The sequence below is a fragment of the Nilaparvata lugens genome, chromosome 3, assembly GCF_014356525.2.
Source record: "Nilaparvata lugens isolate BPH chromosome 3, ASM1435652v1, whole genome shotgun sequence".
NCBI lineage: Eukaryota > Metazoa > Arthropoda > Insecta > Hemiptera > Delphacidae > Nilaparvata > Nilaparvata lugens.
This window is the reverse complement of record NC_052506.1, coordinates 40,789,101-40,811,450: the sequence shown is the minus strand read 5'-3', so window position 1 is coordinate 40,811,450 and position 22,350 is coordinate 40,789,101. Positions and strand designations below refer to the sequence as shown.

Here is a 22,350-nt window from a genome sequence, read left to right as displayed (position 1 = left end):
TATCCTTTATGTTATTTTCGTTTTATGTTAACGATATTGCTAATTTGATTCACTTCATCACTGAACATATTATTGAATCACACTTTTGTATTTCTTCATTGAACGAATTTTTTCGCACTATTTCAATTTTTGATCATTCACTTATAATCGTTTCACATAACCTCACATGTTTGCGATCGTTTCACTACACTTACATCGTTATACCATCCAATAAATTATGGAAGAACCACACCGCATCCTGGAACTCACATCGGCAACTTCAAGGACGGAAGATGTCGCGCGGGAGAAACGCCCATGTACCACCATTCCAGAGGTTCAGATGCCCACATCTAACGTCACAGAACCATTGCCGCCGGTTGAGGACCGCACACCCACCCTTTCCTTGCAAGAAGTAAGCATCAGACTGAAAGCATTCAACGATGCATATGAAGAAAGCAGACGATCAAAGGAAGACCCTACGCTCGTTATCACGCTGGATGGGAACGTCATCCTGGAAGCAATAAAAAATGCATTTGAAGGAAACATACAAGCAAATGAAGAAATAATTGAAGACGTCCGACAGGTGCAGATAGCATATGAACAAGGTTTTGATCTTGAAAAACTGGAACAAAGGTTGAGTGAAGCAGCAGGGGGAAGCAGGACGGTAACATTGCAAATTGAGGAGAAATGTCAAACAATGGAAAACAATATTGGACCAGTGATCGAGCCCATGCATGCGGAAGTAGACATACTCAAGGAGGAAGTCAAACAAGCAAGCGAACGTGACACATGTATGGGAGACCAACCTACCGAGAATGTCAAGACTGAAGTCGCGCCGCACACCGCAGAACGCCGAGAGGGACCAGCAGACATCGCCCGCCAGGCCGAGGACGACATCCATCAGGTAGAGGGACAGCCCGTACCACCGCGCGCCGGACACCAGGAATCCAAGGACGCTGCCCGCCGAGTAGAAGAGCAGCCCGGACCGCCGACCGCCCACATCACCGTCCATCCACCGAGGACAGCTCCTGCAACATATGAACCCAGCATTCATGAAGATAGTCCAATAAACAATAGAAATAAAACAAAAACCCACCACAAATCAAAGTCACAACCAAACCCGGAAACCTATGAATCAAAACAACAAACAAGAAGGATTACAATACGTCAAAGAAGAAAACCAACTAATAGAGTTCATTTACACCGCCGTCATATTAGGTTAAAATCTTACATCAAGCTTTCTACTAGCATGCAAGAGAGAAGAAAATCATCAAGAAAGGCCTACAACCACCGCAGTCATGTCCGGTTAAAATCAAGCCGACTGTACACCACCATGCAGAGAAGAAAAAGATCATTTGAAAAAACCCACAGACACCACTGGCATGTAAGGTTTAAGGATATCAAACTGCATGTCACCGGTCAACAAGGAAGAACAACACTGGCTGAAGAGATCTACCTACTTCGTCGGCACATTCGTTTTAAGCAAAGTTTAATAAAACGGACAGTCACAAATCGGGATTGGACCTTGAATGACACCGAAATCAAACTTGGATGGGGGCTTGAGAAAGAAATAAATTTGAATTAACTGGAAGCTACGTTGTGAATTACATCAATTATTGAACTTCTCCATAATCACAGCCTACCCATCGAATCATATCTTTGCATACTGGAATCTTTCTACTGCAGCCTAATCAACATAACCTAAACTTCGCCGCATCTCAGCTAATAAGGAAATATCAACAATCCACATTCAATGAAGAAATTATTATCAACTCTAAGTCAAGAAAATAAAACTACGAAACAACTTTAAAAATTACCAACCTGATCAAGACATCTGCATCATGTCACAGTCATCACAGGAAAAATCGCCTAGTTATATCCGCACAACTGAAAAACAGAAACAAAAGTTATATTATCAACAGAAAATAATTGTAAATTAGAAATCAGATGAAGTTAGTAGTGAATAGGAGGAAAGAAAATAAACAAAGTTTATTTGAAAAAATGTGTAAATCTAACCTCGAAATACAGAAACGATAGAAAAATCTATTCAGAGCCAAAGCCTGTTCGATAATTCTCTTCATCATACCAGCCAATGTGTGCGAGATCATAGAGTCAATTTTAATGGAATCAAAGCAATATCGTTATTAATTATTGTAACCTATTATTTAATGTGAAATTATAAGTAAAAAACGCAACCAAAAATATATATTTATGTTAAATTGCACGAATTGCGCATGTTCTATGTCATATAAATGTATATCTAAAAAGCTCAAAAGAAAATGAAATTCTTACCTTCAAATGTGAAATTTATTATTGTTGCATCAAAAGATCATGAATTGTAATTCAAATTGATAAATATAATCTTGAAAGCATAATATTTGTAACCAGCATTGATAAAAATCAAAAATCACTTCAAGTGTAACCCTGTTCGTACACAACGTACTAAGCGTAAAAAAGGAATTGCTCGAATCAAACGGTAGACAATCGTCAAGTCACCGAAGTTAAATCACACTCTCACCCAATTTATGTAAAAGCCAGAACAAAGAGTCGAAACTTGTAATAACCATGAAAAATGATGGAAATCTATATTTGTTGCAAATACTGTTTGAATCCTAAGAGGATAATATGTTGAATTTTGTATATTTGTTATAGTTATGGGTCTGCTCATAAGCCACCCGTAAATGGAAGTTGTGGAGTTATTTTAATGAAGGATCCAAAGAGACCTCATTAATTATTGTATTCTGATTGTATCCAATGGAAGGAACAATCAATTATTTATTTCCTCGTAGCCAAAAGTGCACGATATATAGTTTTTAGTGTTAAGTGTGAAGTTTTCGTAGAAGTAAGGAGATGAAATGGTGTATTCATCACAATATCGGATTTTTCAAATAGTCATTGTTTCGACTCGTCTCCCAATTACCTATTTAAAATATCCTGGGGGCTTTTGTGTGATGAATCTTTCAAATAGATCTCATGAGAAGAGAGAAAAATTGTGATTACCTTTTAAAATGAAAGAATTTGCTAAAGGAATAGTTAGCGACCGAGCGATAAAGGTTACTTATCAGTAACTGTATATTAGATAAGAGTACCGTTCTGTACTGAATATTTTCTAGAAAATTATTCAATAAAATTATAATTATTCTGCAAATAAAGCACGAATTATTTATGAATTGCTCATTGAATTTTGAGGTTACACTTTGTTTACTGCCGATCAGATGTTTAAAGCAGTTCGAACACAGCTGACTGATTCAAAGTATTGTCAAATGTCATGCCAGTTTCATGCAAGGTATAATATCATTCCTAAAAATTATAAAACTATCAATAAAGGACCAAGAATTTCGAATAAAAAATAAAATGTTATATTATTGTTGAAATTATTTATTACTTAAAAAATTATATTATAATGTCAGGTCTTATTGTAACTAACTAGGTCATATCATGAACAGCATATTATTGATAAAAACAGCAGAAATTAATTATAACAGTCTCAAACATAATAAGAATTGTATAAGAATATTAATTTATTAATTATTACTTCAACTGAACCACATGGTAATTAAATCTCTTTGGCAAGCCTAAGCCAATCATAGTGCATAGAAATAGCACCAAAAAGGTGATCGTTTGAAAACAACATATGTTAATCTACTATCAGACAACAAACCTGCCTTATCATATACGCTAGCACATATGCATTGTATAAGAGGAACTATGTCGAGGAGCTTAAGCAGTTTTAAGAATTATATAAACTGAGTTATTATTGTAATTAAAGGAATTATATTCTCTTGCTTGCCACTGACGTCATGTCTACGTCACAATCGTTCTACCAATGGCAAATTTTTATGCAAATTTACTACACCGAGATTCTCAGAAGAAAGGTCTAGCCAAGAAGCTTAGAGAAAAAGACTTCACTTCCCTTTTGAAATCCTCACCGTTCAGACCTCGTTATAGTTACCAAGACCTATTTGTAATATTTTCGTTCGATTTTATATGTTTTATTTGTGAGCCAATATTTTAGGCTAATCTATTTGTTATTTGTAAACTTATTTTCGTCAATCGATAAATTAAAAGTTTAAAGTTAAATCATCCCTTAATTAATTTGGTGAAGGAAATATTAAATTAAAATTCCCCACGTGCTGAAACCGAAGCCTGGACCCGCTGCCGACCAAACGATTTTTGATCTAAAGAAGAAAACCACGACCGCCAAGGAATTTCACGTGAGTTATAAGTTTAAAGGGGCCCCAATCTACGCTTCGAAAAATATTACAGTGCAGAAACATAAATTTTTTCTTCATTAAATTATTGGCCACGCCGACAAGCGTTTATTAGTTATTAAGAGCCTAGAATTTATTCATATTGAATTTATAAGAACTTGTAGTTGATTGACTATCCTCAGCTGCCAGAACCACGACCCCCGAGCATTTTAAAAATATTTTATAATTCATTTTTCACTATTTTTTCAAAACTGTTAAATTTTACCAATTGTAAAATTCTGTCGAATCCCGCATGGTATCATGCAAGTACAAGAAAATTGCTAATCATTTTTGTTAATGTTAAACCACTTTCAATCTGTAAATTATATTCCGAATCTGCACTGTGAGATCATGTATTTTATTATAATATATTTCAATTTTGTTAATTTGTTTTCTGAGTTCGATTATTTCTTAAGCCTGTCAATTATTGTGTCTGATACGTTCTATATCATCAAGAACCGATCGAATACGATCATTGCAATAATTGAATTAAGCTGGATATTGGAACAGGTTTAAGTGGATGTAGCGAGTGGGGTCAGATCGAGATATTTATTCTTTGTCCTTACCTGCTCATATATCAGCTTTTATCTGTTACCAACCTCGACTTAGGAGCGAACACATCAATTGTACAGCGGATGCAGCCAGAGATCATATAATTTCCTACAATAGAGCCTAAAGCCCGACAAGACTCTGTTCTCGAAATATATTTTGAACGATATCTGGTCCTTGTACCCTATCTTAATCTTCGGAACTTATTAGAGACGCAGTCCCGTAAATTATCTACATCGGGATTTTTGCTCGACCTGTATGATTTTGTATGCTCATTCTTCACAGGTAATTATTTTAAGATATCCGTCTTCAGTGTTTAGCGATCGCTACACTGCTTATAAAAATTTCATCACTATACAATCTGTCATTAGAAGAATCAAGGGTGAGCGAGCGTTTAGGCCTCCTGCGATTCCGACAATTGTATTGAATTTTGTAGTGAATCAATCAGTCTGGTGTACACTTAGCATCCAGGCACGCAGGTACAAAATTTATAACCTCTACACCGTTGAATTAGTACAAGATTCACTCTACATGTGTGATGCCGTTAAAAAACGCTCCACAATACATAATCATGTAAATTTGAAAAAAATAGAATAATGTGAGACTAATCTAAGAATTACTAGTTTGAAAGAGAGACAAGTATTATTGAACAACAGATTCATTTGCAAAAATAATTTACAATGCATGCTTCAGAGAGAAAAAACTAAAGAAAATGTAAGTGAGTTATACTGTAGTAACTATATATCTATAATAATAGGCTTGGTTAATAATAGGCATGGTGGAATTTACCTTCTTTACCTATAATACGGGGGGAAATAATGGGAAAATATATTTCCAAAAATAAGAGAGAGCATCAGAGCAACTGACTTTATCCCAAAGACTGAGATTGATGTATTCAGTGAACAATAGCGTCAATGATTCGCCTTCTAGCCTCACTGGCAGGACCATGTACATCAACTCCATCACAAAAATCATTGAAAAGCCTCAGTGCTCTGTTTAATGGAGAGCAATAATTATGCAAAGTTCTTGACCTTGGGACATGAAAGGTCCTAACTCTTCTTACATTGAAGGAGGGCACCTGAAAACCAATCCTTGTGAGGAGACTAGGTGAATCGACAGTACCCCTTAACAGTGACAAAACAAAAAGCAACGAGAACCTGTCACGCCTAGTTCCCAAAGAGTCTAAATTGAAAAGGCACCTCAAACGTCCAGAGGGAAAACCCAGAGGACATGCTCTTCCGAATTTCATGTAGAAAAGGAAGCGGAGAAGCTTATTCTGCACCCGCTCGATTCTCAATGCATCCAGATGAGTGGAAGGACTCCAAACAATGGATGCATACTCGAGAGCACTCCTGACCAGAGATTGATACAGGGTTATCACAGTATCAACATTATTAAAACTAGCAGAGTTTCTCAGGACAAAGCCCAAGAGCCTGTTTGCCCTGCTTATGACGTGGTCAACATGTGCTGAGAAGGACAGTGCACTACTGAAAACAACGCCCAGATCCCTGCACACTGTAACCCTTTCAAAGCAAACACCCTCAATCAAGTAGGAATGACAAATTGGATTAGCTTTCCTAGAGATGGTCATACATTTGCACTTTTTAACATTCATTTCAAGTTTATTCTCATGGCACCACAATGCAACCCTGTCAATGTCAGCCTGCAAGGAATAACAATCGTCCAAGCCTCTGGTGTTGCCTCTTTAGTGTTAGTGTGGGTAGTTATAGGCAGTAGAAATGGCAGAGTCGAAAAAAAGAATGAACTTCACCAAAGTTGAACTGACATTGATCAAGTCTCTAGTTGTGAGCCGACCCATAATCGAGAAAAAATTACATGATCAAAAAACTGAGAACTTGAGAAAAATAGCGTGGGAAGAGATTCTAATAGAGTTCAATGCTGCGGGACTAAATTGTAAAAGGAACGTTGAACAGTTGAAAGGAGCATGGAAAAGAATCAAGAATGACTACAAATCCCAAAAATCGGAGGAAAGGAGGAGTAGATTCCGCACTGGAGGGGGGCCCCCATCACCACCGAAAGTTGAGGATCCCGAAATGGAAGAGTTGTTCAAAGACCAAGTACCAATTGAAAATATTCCGGACGACGATGACGACTTCAATGACTATAATAGCGGTAAGTTAACAAGTTCAGACTGATTAGTCTATTATAATAATTATTGATAATTATAATAATTGATAATTATAATAATTAATTATATTCCTTGTGTTTCACTCCTGATTAACATCATCTACATGTTGCCAGGAAGGGGAAGATCAATATATTGGATTTCTCATATAGTAAAGTACATAATATAAAGCTCATAGCACACAGAAAATCATCTGCTCGAAGTTCGCTTTCTTCAAAGTTGCCCAAATTTGGTATGGTTGCATTTTTTATAACACCAATGTGTTTCAATGAGTCAACTGAACTGAGTACTAGTCCAGTTCTTTGCATTCGTGAGCAGCTTACGAACCTTTTATCTTGCTGGTTGAGTGCAGTGATGTATAACCTGATTACCACGTTTCTACCCCACAATAACACATCTGGACAAAGTTTCGGGCTATAGAACAATTTCAATTCAATTCAAATTTTATTTATTCAAGTAAGTTACAATACATTCTGGTTCATACACGAATCTACAATAAATTACAGTACAACAGCCAATTATGCAGCAAATTTCACATATATTACAAACTTACATACTTAAAAACTTATTAATTACAATGAAGATTGAATGCAACATTAGAATATTGATAATATAGTATTGTAATATAACTACATAAATCAGCGGTGTTTCAACAATGAATAAATGATAATTTCAATGAATAAATATACACCCCACTATATACCATATTATATGTGTTGGGGTATAAGTAATTAGTTGCTTATTGCGTGTAATAATTACTATTTACAAACTTCATTCACTGATATGGGATTAAAGTTTTTTAAAATAAAATTAGTAAAAATGTATAATACAAACAAACAAAATTATGGAATTAGTAAATAAATATTAATGTTCTATTAAGGATAATAATAAGAAAGGTTATTTTTAGAAAAATGAAAAACAGTAAAGAGTGGAATGAAGAATAAATAGTTTCAAGATTTACAGTCTAACTAAATTTTCACAATTTTCCACTCCAATATCAACCAACCAGGAAAATAAACTTCTCTTGAACCTGTGTCTATTGAATTCTTCCCTAATGTAACTTGGTATTGAATTATAAATTTTTGGTCCCAAATATGTGTAGTTTCTTTGCCCAAATGTAGTGTTCATCCTTGGTACTATTGAATACGTGTTTCTCTGCCTTGTTTGATGGTTATGATCTGCCAGTCTTATGTGTTCGTTGTTTCTCCTCATTCGCGTGATGATAGCCTGGATGTAGAGTTGTCTTACACTCAGTACTTTACTGTCCTTGAAAAGAATGTTCGTGGGGAATTGATTCTCCTTGAAGCCTTTTATTTTTAGTATTCGTTTTTGAAGTTTATAGAGAGGTTCAACATGTGTAAAATTCGTAGCTCCCCAGATAATTATGACGTATCTTAAAATTGATTGCACTAAAGAAAAATAAACAGTTTTTAATGTCTCATAGTTGAGGATTTTACGGAGTTCATAGAATTTGTAGAGAAGCTTCCTGATCCGGGTAATTGATAGATTAATGTGCTTGTCCCATTTGAATTTGTTGTCCACTATTGTACCTAAATATTTTATTTCATTGACTTGTTGAATTGAAGGGCAATCACACGGGTTGTTGGTGCTTCCACAGTGATGCAGGATTATTGAAGAATCCGGTGGTCTCGTCCGTTCTGTCAGAGAAAAGGCTAAAAATTTCGTTTTTGTTGCATTTACTGTAAGAAAATTTTCTCTTAACAATTTATCGACTTTGATCAATTCTCCCTGTGCCAGATTAAAAACTTCCTCCCAGGTGTTTCCTTCAAATAGTATACACGTATCATCAGCAAAAGCTATTACTCTTCCTCTTATCTTAATTGAACATAGCTCATTTGCATATGCCAAATACAGAATTGGCCCAAGAACTGTTCCTTGGGGAATCCCAAACTTCATCGTTTCCTCTGAAAGATGTTCTTCAACTTTGACTTTTTGACGCCGGTCACAGAGGTATGATCTAAACCATGCTAGAGGAACTCCTCTAATTCCCATGGCTTCTAATTTCTTCAGCAGCAAACTGTGATTAACAGTGTCAAAAGCTTTTGCTAGGTCCAGGAACACTGCTGCACATTTTTTGTTATTTTCTAGCTTATCTGTGACAAAATTTGACAATTCTAATACCACATCTTCTGTACTCCTCCCCTCACGAAAACCAAATTGATTCCTAGATAGTAAGTTGTTTTTTTCCATGTAATTCACAAGACGTTTCTTCACCAGTTTTTCCAAAATCTTAAAAATATTGCTTATAAGTGAAATAGGCCTGTAATTGGTGGCATTTGTTTTGTCGCCTCCTTTATGTAATGGTCTAACACATGTCTCTTTCATAGCTTTTGGAAAAATTCCTTTTGACAGACTTAAATTAAATATTTGAATTAATGGTTTTACAATTACATTTTTTATCGACTTTAATGTTCTATTATTGATTCCATCAAGTCCTGGAGCACTGTCATTTCGCAAACTACTAATAGCTTCAAGAAGCTCATCTTCATTTACTGGGTGAAAGTAGATGGAGTGTAGAGTTCTTGTAACAGGTTTATATTGGGATATGATTTGGTCTAGTGGTTTTCTCAAGGAATCTATTATTGTCTCCGCCATTTCTTCACCTACATTTGTGAAAAAGTTATCTCAGAGTTGATGAGAAGGTGTCATAAGATGTATCTGGATTATTATCTTCTAAAACATGAATCCACTCCTCATTCAGTAGTTCATTCTTCAAGCTATTAATGTCTATTTTCTCGTTTATTTCATGTGTTCCAGTTTCATTTGCACTATTTCTTGAAATATGTTGCACTCCTAGAATTGTGGTGAAGTGGTCAGTTATTGTTGATTCATAAATGATTGGAAAAAGATTATCTCTGGAGTTGGTAGCAATGTGATCTATGCAAGAAGCAGTTTCTGTTGTAGTTCTGGTTGCTTGTTTAATGCAGAGTCTGAGCCCATGCTCGCTTAGAAGATTGCAGTAGTCATTCAATTGATGATGTGGACGAATTTGAAGGGTGTTAATATTCATGTCTCCGGCACATATGACTTGTTGCCCTCTTAATTCATTCAGGATCGATTCCAAGTCACTCAGGAAATCTGTAATATCATTGAAGGACGGTGATCTGTATATTGCAAGGATGTTCCACTTTTTGTCTGCTGCATCCAACCGAATATGTAGGACATTTGCCTGGTTAATATGTAGCTCAACACATTGTACATTTATACTATCTTTAACATAAACAACTACACTATCATTTTGTAATGGGTTGTTTATGGTGGAAAATACATCATATCCTCGAATGGACTGGAGTACAAATTCAGTCCTAATCCAGCATTCGGTTAGAATAATAACATCAAAAGAAAAATTAATGTCGCACAATTGAATCATCAGCTCATCAAAATTTCTTCTGATACTCCTTATATTGAGACAGAAGATGCTCAAATCACAAGAACTCAATGCTGCACAAAGTTGTTGACTGTTGTTGATCACTTCATCGTTTATTTCTTCAAAATAATCAAGATCCTCGAAGCTGAGCAAATTTGATAAGTTGTTGTTACTCATTATTCAAACTCTCATTAATCCCTTCCATGTTTCTTTCATTCCAGCTTAAGAGAAACTCTTCACTAACATCCTTTAGTTTTCGAATTAGGGTCAGCACTGAATCTTCTTGCCCTGTTGTGATATATCTGAAGGTTTGTGTGTGTCTGCTCATTGCTACTATTACATGTTGTGTGCTGTTATATATTCCAAGTTGTTTTTTATTGTTCCTTATCAGAACTACATTCTTGTGAGTTAAGCCCTGTGCTTCATGAATTGTATGGACTTTAACTGAAGGGTGAAGTTTTGATTGCAGCTCTTCTAGCACTGTTTTCTTCTCGAGCTGAGTGAATGTAAGAATCAGAGTGTTAGGTTCAAGTGGTCCAAGTTCTCCATTTGTTATTGGAGGTCTGACGGATAACAGGACCTCATTTTTCGTACTAATGTCCTGGTAGTAGCTGGAAAGGATGTAGCAGACGTCTATTGGACACCTTCTAGTTACTGTTTGATGGATTCTCTTCTCACAGAGAGATGAAATGTGTGACCATTCAGCTGTTGACAGCAGAACAATGGTAGGACAAATCTTCTTCAACACAGATGTTCAGTACATGATACCTATTTGATATATTTGAATTTTTTTAAAACCTATCACATTCTGCTTGTCATACTGAATCTCAAGAAATTAAATTTTTCCTCCAACGACGAAATCTAAGCTTTATATCATATTGTATGCTGACATGCCAATCTGCTCTCAATTACAACAGTCTTTGAAATGGATGGCCTTTAGTTATTGCTATTCTTAGAAAACCAGTGAACCATGAGTTTCTTTAGTGAATAATTTTTTGTAGATTTCTACCTGCTATCTGCAACTTGGTTGCTCTTTGTTCTCACACCCTAAAGACAGTTCTCAAAAATAAAAGGCTGTTGTCATGCTAGAAAACAACAGCTATAGCTTACCAAGCGAAAATGGGTCTTTCAAGGCCACTGCAATGTTGCCACTGGTGACCACCCCTCACTCGACCAGTCTATATACATTGACTATATTTCTACACCCTGAACATCGCTCTTTCCTTCTCATACCTTTCCTCTTCCTCTTTTCGGTCACTACCTGTCACAAATTCTTTTGAGCACGTCAGGTTCAAAAGTTCTATTGTGTCATTCTTTGAAGTTAGAACAATAACAACCCCCGTTACCTCCTCCCATCATCCGCTATATTCTTCAACATCATGAAATGAAGGAAAGAATATTGTTATATATAGACCTCCATCATTATCGGTTGAATCGTTTGTTGAGGATCTTGGCTCATGTCTAGAAGAACTCAAAAATAAGAAAAACATAATACTAGCCGGTGACATAAATATTAACCTCGATCAAAACACAAATTCTGTGAATGAGTACTGTAGCTTGTTACATATGAATGGTCTAAAATCGTATATAAATAAACCGACAAGAGTACAAAATCAATCAGTGGCAACTCTTGATCACATATTCCATAAAGACGGAACGTCAAATTACAAGGATGTTGTAGGTGTAATTTTCAAGACTAGCATCACTGATCATTGTGCGACTGGTCTTTTTCTGGGTATCTCAGATCACATACATATAGCCCCCACAAACTGTAGAGAGTATACTGAAAAAATAGACTACTCAAAACTAATTACAAATCTGCAAACTGAATCTTGGCAGGATATATTTGATTGTAATAACCTGCAAAACTTGACACCTAATTTCATCAACAAATTAAATAATCATATCAATAATTCAAAAACAAAAATAAAATTGAACCACAGACAAAAACCTTTAAAAAACTGGATTACTGCAAACTTAGTAAACTGTATAAGAACTAGACATGGAATGTATAAAAAACTGACAAAACAACCTAATAATCTTGACTTGAAATTGCAATACACTAGATATAGAAACGTATTGAGAAATCTTATAAAGCAGGCTAAGCAGAACTATTTTAAAAACAAGATAACACAAAATAAAACAAACAGCAAGAAACTCTGGAATTGTATAGATGAACTGTTGGACAAAGAAAAGAAAACCACTGATGTAAACATTGAACCTAGTGTCTTGAATAATTATTTTGCAGAGGTTGGCAAGTCGCATGCAGAAAAGATAAGAAACTCCAATATTGATATTCATTTCCCTGAAACAATTGTCAACTTACCAAAGTCTTTTTTCTGGTTTCCAACAAATGAATGTGAGGTAATTAAAACAATATGTACATTAGAAAATAGCTCTTTACCTGGTATTGATAATACTGGGTGCGGCAGGAAGGGTGGATGTTTTTAGAACAGATAGTATTCTGATTTGAGTAGTCAGATTGGGCCAGCTGAAGTGAACATGTGTTCGGTAGATCATACCATTTTTTCTAGTCATTGTTGAATCGGCATCATGGATTCGTGGAATGTGCAACATCGTGTGTTTACTTACAACAGTTTTGTGCGTAATAATGAGAGTATCATTACAGTTCAGCGCGCGTTTCGTCGTCATTTCAATCTTGCGAGAAATGAAAATGTACCCACTCGTAACACCATTTTACGTTGGGTAAAATAATTTCGTTCAGTAGGAACAGTAATTAATAAACGACCACCAGGGGCTCATCGCACTGTACGCACTCCACAAAATGTGGAAAGAGTTCGGCAAGCCATACTCCGTAGTCCTAATCGATCTGCTAGGAGACATTCTTCTGAACTGAACATCAGTGATCGGTCAGTAAGGCGTATTTCACATAAAGATCTAGGATTTCATCCCTACAAAATGGCCATGGTTCAACAATTGAATCCTGGTGATTATGTAAAGCGGCTGAATTTTGCTCGAGAAATGGAGGCCATATTCGACCAAAATGAAAACATCATTTTGTTTACGACAGATGAAGCACATTTTCATTTGAATGGTATTGTTAATCAGCAGAACTATCGTTATTGATCAGATGAAAATCCAAAATTAATGCATGAGAGACCATTAAACAGTCCCAAGGTGACAGTTTGGTGTGCTGTGAGCAGTATATTTGTTATTGGTCCATACTTTTTTGAAGACGACAACGGGACCACTGTAACTGTAACCTCAGAACGTTTTAGACAGATGTTCACTGAATTCTTCCTTCCTGAATTAAGAAGGAAACGTATTCCTATCCGGCAAATATGGTTTCAGCAGGACGGGGCGACAGCTCACACAGCAAGAAATTCAATGGAAGCAATTCGGGCTGTTTTTCGTGGTCGCATCATTTCTCGGTTTGGTGACATTGATTGGCCTCCTCGTTCTCCAGACCTGTCCATGTGCGACTACTTCTTGTGGGGTTTCCTGAAGTCACGTGTTTACCAGCATAAACCACGTACACTTCAAGAACTAAAGGGAGCAATTCGTGAGGAAGTCGAACAATTGGCAGGGCAATGTTAGAAAGAGTACAATCCAACTTCCGAGAGCGGCTTGTAAAGTGCATTGCTGAAAACGGCCGTCACCTGTCAGATATTGTTTTCAAACATTAATTTTCTAAAATTGTAAAATAATGTGAATATTGTTCTGTAAATAAATGTTTTTTTTATGCATAGGTTACGACATATTACTTTTTTGAAAACCGTTCATCCTTTCTGCTGCACCTTGTATAAGTAATTTTTGTTTGAAAAATATATCCAGTTTCATTGCTAGTCCATTGTCCTTCATAATAAATAAGTGTTTTGAACAGGGATACTTCCCAGAGGAGTTCAAAATTGCTAGAGTCGTACCTCTTCACAAGGGTGGAATTAAAAATGATCCTAGTAATTATCGACCGATTAGCCTACTTAGTAGCCTGTCTAAGGTAATGGAGAAAATAATAAAAACAAGAATTGTAGAATACCTAGATAAATTCAATATTATACATAAAAATCAGTATGGCTTCCAAACCGGCAAGAGTACACAAGATGCTATATTACACCTGGTAGACATAGTGACAGATAACTTTAATAACAATGAAAAAAACTCTTACAGTGCTGCTGGACCTGGCAAAGGCTTTCGACACAATTCCACACAAAAATTTGTTGAACAAACTGAAAAATATAGGAATTCGTGGCAAGGCATTAGATTTGTTCAAACACTACCTAAAAGACAGAACACAAATCATATCAATAGGAAGCAAGTCTGATCAGGTGCATTTGTCGGAATATGGGGTACCCCAGGGAACTGTGTTATCTCCAATATTGTTCCTGGTGTATATGAATGATTTGCTCAAACTTAATTCTGAAAATAGAACAATTATTTCATTTGCTGATGATACCATTGTGACTTTCTCGGGTTCTACATGGGAGGAGGTGAGAGATTTGGCAATGAAAGGGTTGAAGACGGTCAAGACATGGTTGGATATCCATACACTCACATTGAACCATAAAAAAAGTTCATTCATAGCTTTTTCCCCTACTGCCGGATCACAACCAACAAATTTAAGATTGCAAATTCATGATGCATCATGCAATTTGCCTGCTGCGCTGGATCATTGTCAGTGCCCAATGATTGATAAGGTGGACCATGCTGGGTATCTGGGTGTTATAATTAATTCTCATCTTAGATGGAATTATCATATTGATGACAAATGCAAAAAATTGAAATACCTCATTTTCAGATTCTACAAAATCAATTTTATAAACGACATAGAAATAACTAAATTAATCTATATAGCGCATGTACAATCTATTCTACAGTATGGGATTCTGGTGTGGGGGGGAGCCGCGGGCTGTCATATAAACAAAATTTTTGTAATGCAGAAGCACATAATAAGGGCAGCTTTGGGTAAACCTAGACTCTATCCAAGTAGTGAGCTTTTTCGGGAATTGGGAGTACTTACTGTGAGGGAATTATATAGTAAAAATATTATCCAATATGCATACAAAAGTAATTTCAGACTAGAAATACGAGATACACCATACAACCTACGAGGCATAACGATAAACCAGCAAAGGGTAGACTTAGATGTATGCAGGAAACAATTCAAATACAGAATGAATAAAATTATGCGTTTAGTTCCAATGAGAATAGTAGAGATGAGCTGCAAAAAATATCACACCAGAGAATTTGATGATTGGTTGAAAGCAAATACTATATTGTAATCCTTAAAACAGTAACCCTATCTAACAATATTTGCTTCAAACTAAAAAGTGAGCTGCCATCTTGAAGAATAAAAAAATTAAATAAATGAATAACTGATTTTTATAAATTGAGCTGAATTTCAATCCGGGAAAAAAATAAATACGAGAATAAATCATCTAAACTTCAGTGTATTTGCTGTTATCATATTGATTTACATTTGCTTCAATCTAGAAAATTTTATGAAAACAGGAAATATTATTTCATGATAGAAAATAAATACAGTATACAAAAACAAATAGAGTTTTAGGGTTTCTGCAGATCACCATCAGAAATAAAAATAAAATAATTGAGGGAAAATAATAAAGGGAGAGTATATCCCTACATTTTTACAATAAATTCCCCCTACAAGGTCGTTTATTGTTATGTAATGTCTACTGCTTCACTATTGTTATATATATATGTTGTTTTTAATGTAGAAGTTATATCATTGTGACTCAGGTTTATGCTACAAGGAGATTATCATTGTGATATGCCATTGTTACTTCTGGTTCTGTTTTTATAATTAATATACTCAAAAAATTTATGGTATTGTATTTTTCATCATTGTAAAAAATAAGCACAACTCGCACTCCGCGCTCAGATTTTTCTTTGCGGGTGCTATTTTTCCGTAAATTATTAGTTAATTTTTGTTTTGTAAAGTGTTTTTATGGAAATAAATTTTGATTTTGAAAAAAAATGTATAATGTATAACTCTTTCCCGATGACATCAAGAAATCCAATTTTATAATGATGATTAGATTTTTCTTTATAAATGCAACTATTTATAAACTGAGCTATTACTTCATAAAGGTTACTTGAAGACTTTATAATAATCAATTGGAAGTGGAGTGATGTAATTTTATTTGATATAATATAATGAAGGAAATCCATTTTTTCAGAACATGATGAAACTGAGGTACTGGAGGGTACGAGGTCAGCAAGCCCAAAGCCTGACACGCCGATAGCGGGCACCTCCACAGCACCTGATTCCCGTGCAACCACTCCGGCATCTGCAACTGGATCCGCTCAACCATGCATCGAACGTGTCTCATCCAATGCAGACAAGTTCCACAAGAAGAAAATGGAGTACCTTGAAGAGGAACATAAACTTAGATTGACTGTCATCAATGAAGAACATAGGGCTAAAATGGAAGCCATTGAGAAGGAGAAAAAATATTGGACTTTGATGGAGGCCAATGCCCAGAAACAAATATCTTTTCAAAGGGAAAACTCTCACAGCTCCATTGAGCAAAAAACGTTTGTGTTACTAAGTGGAAGCATTGAACATAATTGAATGCCCGGTTATCAAGGGCAAAAACTTTTGTTTGATAAATTTATTGGTAATTATTTCACTCAAGATTACTTTCATATTCTTTTCTCCATTTGTCATTATCATTATCACTTATTTATCATTTCATAATATCCAATAAAATAGATTCATACTTGAACAGCCCAACCAACTTATTAAAAACATATCACTCATGAAGTTATGACAATATTGTAATGAACTTTGTGTATTGAGGCAAAAGACTAATGCAATTTTGTCATAGCCATTTCTCACTTATTGACTGAAGCACACCAAACGTCATTGTCGTTTTTATCTCAAGAATATTTGTTCAAGAAGTTGATTATTTATATTACTCACTTCAGTTTGTGAAGTAACGGCGGATAATTTGATTATGTGTTAAGATTCCGTCGGGGCGGTCAGCTACCTCAGGTTGGTCTTCATTCTCTTCCATGTCATAATCTTCAGGAAGTGGCTCCAAAACGTCTTCAAATAATCCTTTTTTTATTCCAAAGTTGTGAAGTATGGCGCAAGCAACAATGACAATACAACAACGACGGGGACTGAACCGTAAGGTTCAAACATCTGTGGAAAAACATAAATTCAAACTTTATAAACACTAAACTTGTATTTTGGAGATTCACAGTATTCATTCATCCAATTATAATATGTTGAAAGATTCGCTAAAAACGCCTTTGGAAACTGTAAAATAATAGTATACTATAGACCTAAGTGACTCCAAAACATGTTCAAATAATCCTATTCCAAAGCTGTGAAGTATGGCGCAAGCAATAATGACAATACAACAACGACGGGGACTGAACCGTAAGGTGTTGTTTAATAGCTGCATTGATGGAAATTACTTTGATATTGTCAAATGCTAAATTTATTCAAATGCTAATGAGTTAATATTATTAATAAATGAAAACCCAAATTAAATGCTGTAAATCACCCTGAAGACTTTATAATAATAATTCTGAAGATTGGGTACATTTTTGGTCTTATCTTAGAGTCCAGAGACCAGACTTATAACCGTGTTGAAATATTTTATAATATTGAAAAATCTTTGATGTAATTTTTGAAAAATTATTTTTTAATCTATTGCTGCTCACAACGGTGGGATATCCAGTATAATGTTGTTTCCAATCAATACAGGAACAGTAATGACTGACCACATTCTGAATAGTCTATGTTGCTTGTATTTGTTGAAAAAGTTTATAATTAACTATTATCTGCAAAAATAAAGCTTCAAAGTTTTCCATTACAGTCAAACTAATTGTGTATGGGCAAAATTACCTGAATCTGTTTTTCAGTAGACCAAACATCCTCTCAACTGTCGATCTGGTCCTTATTAAAGCTCGTTGATATTGTTGCTCCGCTGGAGTTTGTGGTCGAAGAAGTGGTGTCATCAAAAATCTGGAATTATATTAATCATGTACTGAATGATTTGTTCAGAACCTTTAATGTAAAAGAGTTGAATAATTCAATTGTTGAAATATCACCTGAAATATGCAATAGTAATACTCATTCCTTCAATTATAGATCACAAAGAGCATAGTATTATGATCAACCTAGGCTGAGCCTGCACTATTTTGATGAGATTTCCAAGTTCTCAAATTTTGACGAGTAACCAAACCAAGGCTATTTATTTTCTCAACACTCTATAAAACATATGTCTGGAATAAATGAATTCAAGTACGAGAAATCAATTTAGATAACTATAAGGTAAAATAGTAATATCATTATTTATGGTACTTTGAATTCACATTGCTAAGCAAACCAGTATAAGAGCTTCAAATACTTATATAACGCTTAATTTGCTTTACAGATATAATAATGTTTGAGTATGAAAGTATTATTGAATACTACATCAGCTTGTTTAAATAATCATTGATTGGGAGGGTATGTCAGAAAACCTTATCTGCAATATTTTTTGATCAAATCAACAGTGTACTCGCCTGTTACATGCGTATCCACTATCTCCGATCAGAATCCCACCCATATCACGTTCTTCAAAAGTTGAATATAGTGACGAGTTTTTCAGAACTCGGGAGTCGTGCGTACTCCCTTTCCACCGAGCAACAATATTAGTAAACTCCATATCAGCTCCAGCCGCTGCCAATACATTGATTGAAAATCTCCCTTTTCTACTCCGGTACTCTTCTTTGTCAGCAGTTGTGGGGCAGACAATGGGGATGAGAGTGCCATCGACACAACTGAGCACATTTGGGAACCCATATTTCACAAAAAATTTAGTTTTTGTTCTCCTAGCATATTCTCCTGTAGGGAATTTGATAAAGTCTTTTTTCATTGCTACACAAATAGCTATCGCGACACTGTGTACAATGCGACATGAAGCCGCAGTACTCACATTCAATAAATCGCCAGTCTCTCTGTGGAAAGTACCATCCGCGAGAAATCTAAGTGCAATCAACACTTTTCTCCATATAGGAATACTGTGGTGAGCTCTTCGATCAGGAGGAGCTCCTCCCAACCTTGGGGTTAAAAGCTCTATAAGTTCTTTCACAGCATCCTTATTAAACCTGAATCTACTTCTGAACTCTTCATCCGTCAAATCTTCAAAAGGATTAAAAATCGGGTAACATCTTCGCCACAAACGAGGTTCTTGGTAATCCAAATATTCAAGGTAATCCATGTATTAGTTCGTCCACTACTTCATTCACGCACAAGAGTCGAGTTGAGTGTAGTGAAGACTACTGTTGAGAGTTGAGTGTAGACTATTTCGACATCACTGCAAACGCAGCTGCCTCCTTAGCAACGCAACTGCCTCCTTGGCAACAACCAACCAACCAACTATTATAGAAAACTTAATTCTATCGTAGCCTAGATTCGTAACCATAGGCCAGGTCAGCTGTGTAGATTTTACATCAGCCGATCTCATGTTTATTATATTGTTATATTATACTAGCTTGCCTGGCGAACTTTGTACTGCCAAAAAGTCCTTATCAATACCAGTAAACAATTTATCTGTTTATTACAGCTGGTAACTTTAGATGCTGAATCATATTATCACAATTCATGATCTTGAATCATTATCATCTTCCCGTCCACCAATATAATAATATATTATCTAGTAATAATTTCGTCGGCTGATGAAATGCAACTGTGGTTATTATATAGATATTTAAATATCATACTATTATGCATATTTATATATAAATCTAAATGTAAAGATGATTCGGACCCAAAAGTTATCATTGGTTATAAAACTATCAAATGGAAATTCCGTACATAACTTTCAACATAGGGAATTAGAAATAGTTGTGTCACTATTAGTAGTGACAGTTGTGACATAGTGACAACTGTGGTCATGTCACAGTTGTGAGATAGTTGTGTCACTAATTTGCTACTCAGAGATAAAACTGCACCTGAAGTTACTGCTATTAACTCAAATAATAATATAATATAATAATAATAATATGTTTTCCTTTGTAATAAATAATGTGCATTATTAATTTTCTGGTCACTTGGAGATATTTTAATTTCCGTTTTTTGATGTAAGTATGTATTGAAAATCAATGAAAAATTTTTTTTCAAATATGACTTTATGGGTAATGAAATTGTTCAGAATTCAAAGACGAACCCCAATTTGACATTGGTTTTTGATAGAATCGAAACAATAGCAAGTTAATAGCTTAATCCCGAACTTGAACCTGCCTCCTAGCAGGTCTAAGTTGGAGTCTAAAATCATTGTTTTTGCTCCTGAGATTATCACATTTTAGCCTGCTCCTGATCTCAGCAATCCACCGAGATTATCTTTTAAACCCGAGTTGATCTATGCTTGAACTCAGCAATCCACCGAGATTAAGTTTTAGCCTAGACTGGAACTCAGCAAACCGATTTTTAGACCGCAGGTTTTTCCCTGCGATAATTGCCGGTCGGCCAACTTTTGTGCTCGAGCGTGGTTAATCCCGATCTCAGCAAACAGATTTTTGATCTGCAGCACAAAAACCGGTTTTTAGCCGAGCGCAAGAGATAAACCCGATCTCAGCAATCGCCCCTATGTCATGTATATGCTAATTGAATGAGGTATCAGAGGCGGAATAACAACATGCATTCATTGACATGCCGTTGCCAACCACACCTACACAGGAGTGCCTGTCAACGACGAGAAGCCCACATCATATCTCCTGTACACAGATGTGAACAACCTGTACGGCTGGGCAATGTGTCAACCGCTGTCATGTTGGAAATTCCAGTGGATGGAGAAAGATGAGTTGGAGGGGGTGAGCAGAGGTATTGATGGTGTTGGAGATGTTCGAAAGACTGGCTACATCTTGGAAGTGGATGTGGAGTACCCAGCTGAGCTACACAACTCCCACAACGATTTTCCATTCCTAGCCAAGAACAAAAAAACACCAGAATCAGGATCATTGAGATTGATGACAACTCTAAGCAACCGTGAACGATATGTATGTCATTACCACACCCTCAAGCAAGCAGTACAACATGGACTAAAAATCACTAAAGTTCATCAAGGTGTAAGGTCTGAGCAGGAGGACTTCCTAGCACCCTACATCATGCTAAACACCAAACTTTGACAACAGTCAAGGAACAAATTTGAAAAAAATTCCTTCAAACTGATGAACAATGCAGCTTTTGCTAATACAATGGAGAATGTTCAGAAGCTTATGAACATGGAGCTTGTCAACAATGAGAAATGTCTAAGGAAACTGATTGCCCGACCAACCTACAAGGACCTCATCATCTTTGGCGAGAACATTTATGCCATGACACTGCACAAGGAGAAAGTCGAGCTGAACAAACCTATCTACATTGGTTTGACAGTGTTGAACATTAGCAAGACCCTTATGTATCAATTCCACTACAATGTGATGCAACCGACATACAAAGAGAACCTGCAACTGCTCTACCAAGATAGGGATAGCCTATTCTACATTGTGAGAACTGAGAACCTCTACAATGACATCATCAACAACCAGCAACTGAAAGACACCTCCGATACATCTGAGTATCCGACTGACCACCCATGCTTTTCAGACACAAACAAGATGGTACTTAGAAAGTTCAAGGATGAATATGCTGGCAGAGCTCCTCATGAATATGTGGGTCTAAGATCAAAGCTGTATGCCTGCAGATGCTTCACCAAAGATCCAATTCAATTAAAGAGTGGTTTGATAAAGAAAGCTAAAGGAGTGAGGAGACCAATACTTGGACAAGAACTGTTGAAATCTCACCCAGATGCTGAACGATACATCACCTTTCAGGACTACCTTGACTGTCTATATGAGAGCAAAGACATCTCTAGGAAGCAGGTGATGTTTGGTACCAGAAAGCATCAAATCATGACTCTGGTGCAGAAGAAGAAGGTGCTAAGCAATGCTGATGAAAAGAGACATATATTGGATGATGGAGTTCATACTTTGGCATTTGGACATCATTCTCTTCCTCGTAAAAGGAGAAATGATGATGATGATGAAGAAGTTGATGAACCATCTGCAAAAAGGCTATG

General features: G+C 35.9%; 2 protein-coding genes across 2 annotated transcripts; one reads left to right on the top strand and one right to left on the bottom strand.

Moving 5' to 3' along the window:
• Nucleotides 1–6,517: 6,517 nt before the first annotated feature.
• LOC120350222 (myb/SANT-like DNA-binding domain-containing protein 3) lies at nucleotides 6,518–17,068 on the top strand. The gene is made up of 2 exons (XM_039422788.1): nucleotides 6,518–6,911; nucleotides 16,471–17,068. Exons 1-2 carry the CDS (start codon nucleotides 6,518–6,520, stop codon nucleotides 16,863–16,865), a joined length of 789 nt encoding a protein of 262 aa, XP_039278722.1. The 3' UTR covers nucleotides 16,866–17,068.
• A 6-nt stretch (nucleotides 17,069–17,074) lies between these two features.
• Nucleotides 17,075–20,230, bottom strand: LOC120350429 (putative nuclease HARBI1). Its single transcript, XM_039423801.1, has 3 exons — nucleotides 18,815–20,230; nucleotides 18,153–18,272; nucleotides 17,075–17,441 (listed from the first exon to the last, which is right to left on the bottom strand). The coding sequence occupies exons 1-3, from the start codon at nucleotides 19,510–19,512 to the stop codon at nucleotides 17,345–17,347; spliced, it is 915 nt and encodes a 304-aa protein (XP_039279735.1). The 5' UTR covers nucleotides 19,513–20,230; the 3' UTR covers nucleotides 17,075–17,344.
• Nucleotides 20,231–22,350: the final 2,120 nt, after the last annotated feature.

Excerpts from the sequence above, each read along its gene's own strand:
- LOC120350222 (XM_039422788.1), top strand. The coding sequence starts at position 6,518 with ATGGCAGAGTCGAAAAAAAGAATGAACTTCACCAAAGTTGAACTGACA. Across the intron at positions 6,912-16,470 it reads CTTCAATGACTATAATAGCG|AACATGATGAAACTGAGGTA; the intron begins GTAAGTTAACAA and ends CCATTTTTTCAG.
- LOC120350429 (XM_039423801.1), bottom strand. The coding sequence starts at position 19,512 with ATGGATTACCTTGAATATTTGGATTACCAAGAACCTCGTTTGTGGCGA. Across the intron at positions 18,273-18,814 it reads AGTGGATACGCATGTAACAG|ATTTTTGATGACACCACTTC; the intron begins GCGAGTACACTG and ends ATATAATTCCAG. Across the intron at positions 17,442-18,152 it reads CTACTGAAAAACAGATTCAG|ATGTTTGAACCTTACGGTTC; the intron begins GTAATTTTGCCC and ends GTTTTTCCACAG.